General features: G+C 36.3%; 1 protein-coding gene across 2 annotated transcripts in view; it reads right to left on the reverse strand.

Moving 5' to 3' along the window:
• Window positions 1-13202, reverse strand: part of Nup75 (nuclear pore complex protein Nup75) — a 492606-nt gene that overhangs the window by 205672 nt on the left and 273732 nt on the right. For both annotated transcript variants that reach the window (XM_090404850.1, XM_090404851.1), the window contains exon 13: window positions 12061-12164. In XM_090404850.1, the coding sequence (XP_090260976.1) occupies window positions 12061-12164 (104 nt within the window). The remainder of the gene's footprint in view (window positions 1-12060; window positions 12165-13202) is intronic.

Genomic DNA, 13202 nt, shown 5'->3' on the forward strand with positions numbered 1-13202 from the left:
TCGGACTGTAGTTCAAGCTCATAACTGTAATTTACAGTCGAATATTATGGCTTTATAATTGTATAGCTTTAGAGTGTGTCAATGTTAATTTAAGTGTCTTTTATTATCTTTCTATGTTCTTATCGCCTGAAGAAGTCATTCTTGACGAAACATGTTGCGTTTTTTCAAATAAATGTCATTGTGTTATAATTATCGGGTTTAAGTCAGTTAATTTAGAAAAATGAATATATATATATATATATATATATATATGCATATGTGTACACATGTAATTTGCTGAATGAAATAAGTAAATCTATAATATCAGTAAAAATATCCAAAATTTTCATTGATATTGCAAATTGGTTAATACATGGGTCAAGACTATATGTATTTTAGGTTTCCCTCCCTCCATCCATTTACAGCTGCAATTTAGAATGCCCTTCATTAACATGTACCCTCTGAAAAAAATATAACCTATATTCAAATCTAAAACTCTCCTTTCATGATATTAGATTGCCATGGAAATGTCAAGATCATAAAAAACAACTCAACCCAAACTTATCCAAGTGAAAAGTTACTTCCCACTTGAATGAAATCATTATCACTGAATTATTGACCTGTACCCACATAGAGTGATACAGGATATTATGATAGTACTACATGAAAAAGCTATAACTGAAATCATTATGACCAATTTATTTATTCTGCAATCTATTGAATGATATACAGCTAATTCTGTTTTTACACAGCTTTTTTTTATGATTTCGAAAACAAAAGCAATTCTATTTTTACATAGAATATTTTGATTTTGCATGGTTCAAATGGTGCTTATTTTTAAAATTTCTGTAAAATTCAGTTCTGTTGAAAAGGGTATTTCCATTATAATTATCATTTCCTAGAATATGTACTTCAACTTGAATTTTGAGATCCCCCTCGAAGTTTTAAATATCAGGGATTACTCTATGCTTCAGAATCTAGAAAATTGTGGTGACAACAACAAAAAAAATCAATTTTTGTAATTACGATTCCCCGAAGTTAAGCCAACAGAGGATCCGTTATGCTGATTCCTCGAAGTTAAGTTGGTCTGTTAGAGGAGGCCCGCCTATATAAAGCTACTTGGAAGGAGTTAAGCTGTTTGCTAAACAATCATTTCTTGTTCACAGTTCGAAATGTTTACATGTCTTGTGTTTTGTTCATGAAAGTTTTGTTAGTGCAATTGAGTTATACAGATAGATATGTATTAAATTTTTGAAGTTAATCACTGATTATTTTCAGATATTTTCGTAATGTTACAAATTGCATTAATCACGATGTCAGATATTCAGTTAGACAGAAGAAGAAAAGAAAAGCTATTTCTTTAGAAACAAAATTTTAGATCATTAAGCAGCTGGAGAAGGTTCAACATCCTTAGGGAAATATTCTGGATTGAACGAAGCTACCATAAGAATGAATAACAGAGTTCATAGTAAAAATAATTGCACCTTATGTCGCGTGTATCCAATAGATACATTCATTACTAGTATGTGTTAAAATGCGATAAAATTAAAAAAAAAAACAACATTGCAAATATAATACCAGCTGCATTAATACGCCAGTAACCCCTCATTAGGAGAGGGACTCAACTTGTCCTAAGACGGACAAGAAGGATAGCATAGATCATCATCATCATCATCAAATTCCTGCCATGTACCCTCAAGGGGTGTACAGGATATGACAGAACTACATGAAAAAACTACATCATTACTAACTTCCTATCTACAATTTTCCTCCAAATCAGTCTGTTACTTGTCAAGACTCCAACATTATCAGATCTTATATTTCTATCGTCTAAGGCACTTTGTACCGTATCAATCCACCTATATCTTGGTCTTCCTCTGGGTCGTTTTCCTGCCAACCTGGCAGAGAACACTTGTTTTGCTAATCTTTCCTCTCCCATTCTATTTAAGTGACCATACCATCTGAGATTAGCTCTGCTAACGCATTCCTGGATGCTGACAATGTCAAGTTCTTTCCTAATATCCTCATTTTTAATATGATATTGCCATTGATGCCATCTGTTCACGCCTCTAATCTTTCTCAGGACTCTCATATCTGTGGTGTCTAGTCTTTGGTCAAGTGTTTTACTTCTGACCCAGCTCTCAGATCCATAAGTTAAAATTGGTTTGAACACAGTCTTGTATACAGCTAATTTAGTGTTCCGACTAATTTCTTTCTTATTCCATATGAATTTATTCAATTGACTTCCCACGATACCAGCTTTGCTGATTCTGTTGTCTATTTCTATATTTAGTTTACCATCTTCATTAAAAATGAAATGTTTTACTTGTTCCACAGGTTCTCCATTCACAACACAGTTGACATTTTCAATGATTCTGCCTATTTTCATTGTCTTTGTCTTTTTATTGCTGACCTTCATACCATATCTATTACAACAGCTATTCAATTTATTCAGAGAATCTTGCAGACTTGTAGCGGATTTATTTAGAAGTATAACATCATCCGCATAAAGCAAAGAGCTGACATTAACATCTCCAATTTTGATAGCAGGTTTAATACCACATTCCTTCATAATGTGATCCATATAGATAATGAATAACAGAGGGGATAATGTACATCCTTGTCTCACACCAGATTTAACATTAAACCATCTTCCTGTACTTCCTTCAATTCTAACTGCTGACTCACAACTCAAATAAAGACTAAGTATTGCTTGATATAATGCCCCATTGACACCATATAACTGCAGCGTATTGAATAGCTTCTCTCTTGGCACCTTGTCATATGCCTTTTCCAAATCGACAAAACTTAAATACAGATCTTTGTTATATTCCCATGCTTTCTCGACTATTTGTCGTAAAGTGAAGATCTGATCCTGACAGCCTCTATTTGGCCTGAATCCAGCTTGTTCTTCACCAAGCTTTTCTTCCACAATTCTTCTCAACCGTTTCTCAAGTATACTGGCATAGATCTTGCCAGGAACACTCAGTAGGGAAATACCTCTGTAATTCTCACATTCAGTTTTATTTCCCTTTTTATACATGGGTACTATGAGAGCTCTACTCCAATCATCGGGAATTCGTCCCTCTGTCCAGGCTTTCTGAACTATGCAGTGCAGCCACTGTAAGACTCTTATACCACCATACTTCAGCATTTCTGGTCGAATATCATCTACTCCTGCTGCCTTTCCACATTTCAAGCCTTTGATGGCTTTTTCTACTTCAAGTATGGATATGTATTCCTGACTGCATGCCTGGTCAGTGTTTTTTATCACTGTGCTGTCATCACTGCTTGTTTCATTTAGCAGTTTTTCAAAGTAATTACTCCATACTTCAAGGATATCTTTTTCTCCTGTTTTCATTTCACATTATCATCTCTAATTCCTTTTACAGCACTCTTTCCTCCATTCCTAAGCTTCTTCAACAACCTCCAGAATATTTTGCCAACTTCTTGATATTTATTTTCTATATTCTTGCCAAAGTCCTTCCATGACTTTTGTTTAGCTAGTTTTACACACTGTTTAGCTTTCTTACATTTGTCTCTGTATTCTGTAAGAGTAAAAGCTGACTTATTTGCCAGGAACTTTTGATATGGTTTCTTCTTTTCCTTCACTGCCTCTTTAACTTCCTGTGTCCACCAGGGAGATCTGATTTTTTTATCTTTGCACACAACCTCACCACATGCCTCTCTGGCAGAATCAATCAATGTTTCCTTCAGAGTTTGCCACTGAATCTCCAAGGTTTGATTCCTGTTTTCAGACTCTTTCATTTTCTTTTCAATAATATTTCTGTATTTTAGTCTACAGTTCACATCTGAGAGCTGCTCAACTTTTATTCGCTTTAAAACTTTCTTATATGTTATTCTTTTCAATATGAAATTCAATTTTATCCTGCTCAAGACTAAATAGTGATCACTTCCAATTTCAAATCCTCTGTACACTCTGGTGTCCTGCACCAGGGAGAAAACATCACTATCAACAATAACATAGTCAATGAGACTTTTCTTATTCCTAGCCTCTTCTCTCCATGTGAATTTGTGCACATTTTTATGTTGGAACATGGTGTTAGTAATAACCAGTCCATGTCCTGAGCAGAAATCCAACAGATTGAGGGTGTCGAGGCTACCTGGTGAACGGACGTGCTATCGGAGAGCTCCTGAGAGATTTGTGTTTTTTGTTGATTTATTGGTGTTTTGGATTCAATTTAATGGACTTAAGTGTTTAATTTTGGTATATTATTGGAGCTTTATTAGCGTGGTTAGTCTACTAAAGTGTTTTATAACATAATCTATGTCGGGAAGTCGCCGCTAGATGAATTCGTAATGAGTAGTGTTTGTGCAAGCTCCAGATAAGATAAGTATCATTTTCAGCTATCGATACAAATTACTTAATATTGTGTAGTTTTGTTTTGTTTGCCTTGCGTATTTTTGTGCGTCTATTTTTGGTGTGTTATAACGTATAATTTGACAAAACACGTTACAGATAAGTATGGCACTGTGCGAAGCAAAATGGCGGCCAGTAATGAAAGTTCGCCATCGTTATCAAAGAACGGTAGCATAAAAGAAATGAGTCAGTGTACTAGCTGTGAAATGTACGCTTTGCGGAGTGCGGTCGGAGTGTGGTTAGATGATAATAAAGGATTGAATGTGTGTAGAAAATGTAGGGAGAATGCGGAATTGAAGTGTATTTCGGATTGTGAGTGTGATATTTTTGTCAACCTTCAGAATGAAGGAAATAGGGATATGACAAGAAACGGCAAGGTTGTAAATGAAAATTGTGAGAGTGTGAATGATAGTATAAATGGTTTCTCAGAGAACAAAAAAGATGAGATAGATGCATTGAGTGAGATCGCGTTGTTGAATAGTGCGATAGAAAGAGCAAAACAGCAGCTAGAGTGCATGAACAAAAGTAGACTGAATGAACCAACCAATAATAAAAGGTATGACAGGAAAAATAGACGTATGAATGTGAACATGAACAAAATGAAGGATAGAGTGCTGTATGGAGACTCGTTAGTACAAGGTGTGTTAGTAGAGGATTTGACAAAATCGTACCAACCTGGTGCGACCATAAAGGACGTAACTGTGTGTCTATTAGAGAGCAAAAGGAAAGGGTGAAAGAAATGATTGTTGTGGCAGGTACGAATGATTTGAAAGGAGATAAAATGGAAATGATAGAAGACCTGAATGAATTGTTTGAGGTAGCAAAAGAAAAGAGTGAGAGAGTTAGAATGATTAGTCTTTTGCCACGGTATGACAGTGAAATGTTTAAAAGGAGGGCTATAATTGCAAATGACTTTATGCATGGGTTATGTATGACGAGTGGTGTGGAATTTGTGGATGTGTGGAGTGAGTTTGATGGGCGAAAGGATCTATATAAGATGGATGGCTTGCATTTGAATGGTTACGGTGTAAGAAGACTTGAGAAAGTGTTGCTGAATGTAGTGGATGTGCAAATTCAGGGAAACTAAATTTGTTAGGGGGGGAGAGTACAGTCCTTATGGAGGCAGTTGAATGTAAGAATGAATATAATATGCCAGAGCAAATAAGGACAACAAATCTGAGTGGGATAGTTAATATAAGGCATCAAGGTAGGGTTGGGGCTAATGGGGGGTCTTAAATTCATGTACACTAATACTAGGAGTATTAGGAACAAGAAGGAAGAGTTTTTGGCCATGGTTGGCACTTCCAGACCACAGGTTATAGGTATTAGTGAAACATGGCTGACTGTAGATGATATAACTAGTGGGATTGAATGTGATGGGTATAGTGTGTTCAGGAATGACAGGGTGAATAAAATAGGGGGAGGAGTATTGTTGATGATAGCTGATGAGCTCCAGCCAAGGAGAATAGAAGTTGAATTGCAGGATAGAGAAAAGAGCACATTTGAGGCCATTTGGTGTGAGATTGTGGCTAGCAGAACTAAATATACAATTGGGTGCTGCTATAGACCAGGTGATGGAAAAGATGGTGGTGACAGTATGCACAAGCAAATAGAAGAAATGGGTGGAAGGAGGGTGATTATTATGGGAGATTTCAACTATGGTCGCATTGATTGGAGTGAGGAGAGGACACACAGGAGGAAGGAACTGGATTTTATGCGGTTATTAAGGGATAACCATCTGCGACAGCATGTAATGGAAAATACTAGGGGTCAGAGAGTGCTTGACCTAGTAATTACATCTGAGGATTTGGCTGTAACAAATATGACCACATTGCCACCAATCGGTGAGAGTGATCATAGGGTCTTAACTTGGGAGGTGGCTAAAGGTGTAGAATTTTCAATTAAGACAGGGTACATGTGGAATTATCGGGCTGGAAAGTATGACAAGCTTAGGAGTTTGATTGGTTCAGTGCCATGGCATGTACAACTGCAAGGACTAAAAGTTGATAGTGCATGGGAGGTAGTTAAGAAGTGCTTGCATGAAGCAATGGCTGACTGTATACCTAGAGTCCGAATAATAAATCAAGTAGGGGTTAAATGGATGAATAACACCATTAAGCTCGAGTTGCAAAAAAAGAAACAACTATGGAGGGAATTTAAGGAGAAGGGTGACCGGCAGGCACATGAACGGTATAAAGCGTAGGCCAGAAGGGTGACGAGTGTGGTAAGAAAAGCAAAAAAGGATTACGAAAGAACATTGGCCATGCAGGCTAAAGAGAATCCTAAACAGTTTTCTAGATATGTAGCAAGTAAAAGGAAAAATGTACATGGCAGATTGATTTTAAAGAATGCCGATGGTAGGGAGGTAACTGAATCAGTTGAGATAGTTGAGTTACTGAGTGAGCACTTTGCAAAAGTATATCATCCAGGTGGTGACATTGCAGAAACGAATAAACCAGTAGATTATACGGGAATTGTGGTTAATGAAGTGGAGGTGAGTAGTCTATTGCATAACCTCAATGTCAATATATCTGTGGGATTGGATGGTATACCAGCTCGTGTTGTACGAGAAGCAGCTAAAGAATTGTCAGTACCCTTGACCATTTTGTTTAATTTGAGTCTCGGGTCTGGGTTAGTCCCGAGCGGGTGGAAAGAGGGGAAAATCGTTCCACTGCATAAAGGTGGTTCCAAGACGGCTGTTGTAAATTACCGACCGATTAGCATATCAGGAATCATTGTCAAGGTCTTAGAGAAAATAGTCAAGAGGAAAATACAAGATTGGATAGAAGAAAATGGGATACTGTATCGGGGACAGCATGGTTTTGTGAAGGGTAGGTCATGCCTCAGTAACTTGCTCACGTATTATAACACAGTGACGGCTGAACTGGATAAGGGTAATGGGTTTACGGTGATTCTACTGGACCTTGCCAAGGCCTTTGACAGGATTCCACATGGAATTCTAATGAGTAAATTGCAGCATATGGGAATGGACATAGGGTTGGTGAGATGGATAGGAGGGTGGTTGACGGAGAGATATCAGAGAGTGGTTTACTCGGGAGTCCACAAGACGGCCTGTGACTAGTGGTGTGCCACAAGGATCTGTTCTTGGACCACTGCTGTTTAATTTGTTCATAAATGATATAGGAAATGATCTGAGAGGAACAGTTCATTTGTTTGCGGATGATGCGAAGTTGGGTAGGGCAATAGTGAATGCAGATGACGTCAAAATTTTGCAGGATGATTTGGATAGATTGGAGGTCTGGGCTAAGGAGAATGGATGTCAGTTTAATGTGGCAAAATGTAAGGTTATGCATTTTGGGGTGAAAAGATTGGCGGCAGTTTACTGCATTGGTGGAACCCTGCTCCAGGAAATTGATGAGGCACGAGATTTAGGAGTGTTGGTAGATAAGGAATTGAAATTTAGGGGACACATTGCAAAAGTGACCAAAACAGCTCATCAAATCACTTGGTTGCTGAAGAATACGTTGACAAGCAGGTTATTGTTCCTCTCTATCGAGCCTTGATAAGACCCATCTAGACTACTGTGCTCAGATTTCGTCACCTAGGTTTCTTCTTGATGGGGAGGAGGTGGAGAGGATCCAGAGGCGAGTGACCAAGATGATAGCAGGTCTGTGGAATGAACTGTATGAGAACAGGTTGAGGATTTGTGGGTTGCAAAAATTGGTTGATAGGCGGAGGAGGGGAGATATGATTGAGACATTCAAATTACTGAAGGGTTTCTATAAAATTAATTCAGAAGATATTTTTGAGAACAGGGCTGGTTGTGGGAGGACTAGGGGACATCCATGGAAACTGGGCAAAAGTGTGGTTAGTAAAGGTGTTAGAGTTGGGTTCTTTACTTTTAGAGTAGTGAATGAGTGGAATGCGCTCCCTGAGTCTGTGGTGGATGCTGTGACAGTGAATGAGTTTAAGGCAAGGTATGATAGATACTGTATGAATGTCAAATAGTTGTGATGAATATGATTTGGGGCCTCCCTCGATGAGTCTAATGACTCCCTGGAGTTGCCCGTAATAATAGTAATAGTAATAATAATAATAGTAATAGATATTTGCCATTATTATTAGCTTTGCTCTTTTCTCCAAATTTTCCCAAAATATTTTTGTATGTCTCACAATCATTTCCTACTCTACTATTTAGATCCCCAACAAGGACCAACTTTTCCTTTTTCATTGTGTCAGTTGCTTTTTCTAAAGCCTCAAAAAATTCCTCCACTTCTACCTTAGTAGAACCTTCTGTGGAACCATAGGCACAAATAAGTCTCATTGTCCAGTTCCCCGTTCTCATATTTGCTCACATTACTCTACTTGAGACTGATAGTAGCCATTCAAGAAGATTAGCCTCGTATTTTGTGTTGAATACTATGGCTACTCCTTCTTTTCCTTGATTGTTATTGCCTGAATATAACATTTTGTATTTATTGCTCAGAAAGATCTCACCAGTTTTGGTCTTTTTTGTTTCAGTCACCCCTATTATGTCGATCTGGTACTTATCTAATTCCTCAGCTAGCTCCATTTCTTTGCCATTAAGGCTTCTTACGTTGATAGTACCGATCTTTAACTCTGGTGATGTTGAGTTGTTTTCAGATTTGTTCCAGTAGCTGACTTTTCGCTGTTCGCCCTGGTTCCCTGGCGAAAACAACGCGGGCCTTGTTTAACCGGGCGATGCCCCAGCCGGTATGAAATTTTGTCATGTTGTACCATCATTTTTTATTTTGGTTTAACCAATAAGAATACAATTTGGTTGGCTAAATCCCAAATTGCCAGCCCATCCTCGTTCGTTCAGTATCAAAGTAGATACCCAACAGGGTGCACTACGAGAAGGTGAGGATTGGACATTAGGTCAGAAGCCCTGGTCAGTTCTCCGCATTCCTTTAAAGGCTATGTGGAGGTCTCCTCTCAGTTATACAGCTTTGACCCTTAAGCACCCCGATAGGATAGATAGGTTTATTTATTTTCAGTTACAGTCTAGTATTGAACAAAGAAAGAGAAAAAAAAAAAAAAATATTTAGCTGATTGTTGTGATGTAAACTAGCTAGATATAAGAGGTCTAAAAATACTTTCAAATCTGTTTTGTCTATTCGTATAGTATCTCTTTCTCTTGAAATACTGGTTTGAAATAGAATTGATGTATTTATTTGTATATAGTAAGATTAGAAGTAAAATATCATCTCTGATAAAGTAGTTCCAAGTTCTGTCTTGGCATTTTTTGCGTTTGACTGAACTAACAGAAGTTGACACAAAATATTCTACGGCTGTCTTCTAATTTGTCTTCTTGTTGGATTTTTTCCTCCATTTTGACTCTTTATCCTTCCCAAGAAAATACTCTATATTCATGTCTAATTCATCTTCACTAGAAATATCTTGTTTGGTATCCGAATCTTCTGAACGAACTTTCACATAATCATCTTCTAAATCACTTTCACCTTCGGATTCAAGTAACATTTGCTGAATCTCTTCAACATCTGATGGATTACCAATCAATATATTTTTCCAGCCATTTTCAACGGCAAATAAATAAATAAAAACTAAACCAATACTATACTGACATCGGAGTTCGTGGTATCTCTCAGATACAATTTACTATCAAATATCACACACCTTTACATAGCATGCATTAAACCAAACTGACAGCATAAACAGTGTGGAATATCACTAGTAATATATGCATGTGCAGCTAGTCATGACTTGCAAGCTATACACTGGATATGTGTAAAAATATTTATATTAAACAATATGTTTGTATCTGTCAGATCAGTCACGACCTCTGCAGGGTTAAGAAAAATGAAGAAGCCATTAGAAAACCTGTTCTTTATGGAACAAAATTACATGCCAAGTCATCATCATATATGAGAGACATAAAAGTGAAGATGGAAAAGGCCTTAGTGATGTGGATAGAAGATTGCTCACAAAAAGAAATACCTTTAGATGAAAATGTGAACAAACAGATAGAATTACAGTTGTACAAAGATTCAGGAAAAGGAACTAACAACATCAAACAACAATTGTGATTTTTCTGCAAGCACAGGTTGGATTACAAAATTTCCCAAAAGATACGTGCTTCATAACATACAAATAAAAGTAGAAGCCGCAACTGCAGATGAGCCGGCAACTAGGGAATTTCTTTCAAAACTGTACAAAATTATTGAAAATGGTGGCTACACTCCTGATCAAGTTTGGAATGCAGATGAGACTGGCCTTTTTTTGGTAAAAAATGGCCAAGTAGAACTTATATAGTGAAATTACAAAAAAAGTGTTGGTGGCTTTAAAGCAGCTAAGGATAGTGTGACTATTATCTTGCAGCAATGCTTCGGGAGATCGTATATTAAAACCATTACTCATTAAACAATCCCTAAGACCGCAGGCAACGAAAGGTGTGGATTTTAACATGTTACCAGTGCACTGGAAGACAAATGAAAGAGGTTGGATTACAAAAGAAATTTTTAATGAATGGTTCCATCAATGTTTTGTTTCAGACGTTAAACGCTATTTGATGGGGGAAAAAAAATCTGGATTTTAATGTTTTATTGATTATAGACAATGCACTTGGCCATCCTGTTATAGAACACATGAATGTGGAATTCTGTTTTCTGCCACCTAATACAACCACTAGACCAGGGTGTGATCACTGCATTCAAAACCTACTACACAAGAACATTCCTATACATTTTGACTAACTAGATAAGGATAATTTACTGACAGCTAACGAAGTTTGGAAGAAATTTTCTATTTTGGATTGCATAAAACTTGCTAAGTTGCCATTATTTGAATCAAAACAACTTTAAATGCATGCTGGAAAGCTACTAGGCTAGAATGCGTGAAAAAGAAAAACCCTGTACCTTTGCATACAACTGAATATCCCAATATCATCAGATTAGCATGCAGTTGGCAAAGATGGATTTGATGATTTTTCGTTTGCAGATATTGAAGAATTGATGGTTGACAAGGCTGTTAGTGATAACGAAATAATAGAAGCTGTGCTTGAGAATCTCGATGAAAAATAAAAAAGTGATGACGAGGATGAAGAGATTCCACTCACTGCAGGATTAATTAAAGAAGGGTTTCAAATGGCTGGTAAAATTGCAAAGTTATTTTCTTACACATGATCTAAATACTGAACGAGCTGAACAGTTTAAACATGAAATGAAGTCACGTATGGTGCAATATGAAGAATTATACAAAGATCTAGTCAAAGTAGGATCTCAATGATTAATTACAGTTTGTGGTAAAAAAAAAAACCCAGTTTTCACATCTGTAACCATTCTATTTTTTCATATGCACTGTATTCTTTTTACATGGTTTTTTCCAAGAACCAATCTACTGTGCAAATTGGAGAATTGGGTTACATTTACAGATAATGTAAACGAAGTTTACAATATCTGTAAATGTGTCAGTTCACAGACTGATAAGCCTATTTAGTAAAAAACTGCTGTTTCTCCCTAAAATCGTCTTACTTCTGATACAAAGTAAAATAAAGTTCTACATCTTGAAAGAAAAGAGGTAAAAAAAAGTAATGTTAATTACATCCCTTCCCCAGACAAGCTACAGCATGCAGAAAATACTTGGAAGAGGTAGAATTAAAAAGTAAATAAAAATAACTATAGTAATGAAAGGAAAATATTCTATTTTTATAGTTAATCAAATGTGTTGAACTAGTGCGTAGATGTTATATACCATCTTACCAACTTTCCTTAATGACTCTCATAAGGTCAAATTCCATCACAGCAAGAATGATTGTGTCAAGGTGTAGAGGAGAATTTTCTGATCCATAGCAAGCATAGAAATTCTAAAAATATAAAAATAAAACTAATATTATTTCACCTGCCAATGCTATATATTATTGAGGTCTTAAATTCATTTTATGTTAAAACCTGATCAGAGTTCTGGTTCACATTTTATTCTATAGCTTGTGCTGTCGAGGTTCATCAAGTTCCTGATATGAAGCATACAACAGCAACATATGAAAGTTTACATTAACAGTTTCTAATCAACAATTTTTTTTCCAAATTAATATGTTATTACTTCTAAGGACTCCAATACTGAAATTTTAAACTTTCTTCTTCTACAATACTACTGACTGCATTAATCCACACAGATCTTGTTTTTACTCTAGGTCATTTTCTAGCCATCCTTGAATCAAACAACTGTTTTACTAACCTTTACTCTCCAATTGTGTTTAAGTGATCATACCACCTGGTATTAGCTATGCTCACACATTCTTGAATGCTAACAATGTCAAGTTTCATTCTTTTCTAATATCTTCATTTTTAATATAATTCTGCCATTGATGCCACTGTTCACTCTCCTAATTTATTTCGGCATTCTCATATCAGCCTAGTCCAAGGCTTCTCACAAATGACAACCTGCAGGCCATGTCCAGCTTGCTAGGTTGTTTAAACTGTCCTGCCAATCTTAGTTGAAGATTATGTGGAAAAAATTAGTGCAAGCTTAATATGAATTCATTTTCTTAAGTTATTTTGAATTTGTCACCAATCTGAGAACAACTAAGTTGTAGTAATGATATTAGTAACACAGAATAGCATTTCTCTGTCATAATGTACATTGTTTCTAGAGAGCTGATATCTCTATCTGATTACCAATACAGCCATTTAATAATTCAATGGAAATGTATTTAATTCAAACTATTTATCAACACTGGGAGAAAAAAAAAAAAAAGGAAATCTGTTTAGGTAGGAATTCCCAAATTTGTGTCATTTAATGATTGCTCTATTTAAAAATGGTTCATATCAATGAAACAAAGTGAATGACTTTTTTAATCACATAGTGACACTGTTCCAGAAAGCCATAACTGAGTTTGCATAAA

The sequence above is a fragment of the Typopeltis vanoorti genome, chromosome 15 (assembly GCF_054136105.1).
Source record: "Typopeltis vanoorti isolate ZY-2024b chromosome 15, IOZ_Tvanoo_1.0, whole genome shotgun sequence".
Taxonomy (NCBI): domain Eukaryota; kingdom Metazoa; phylum Arthropoda; class Arachnida; order Uropygi; family Thelyphonidae; genus Typopeltis; species Typopeltis vanoorti.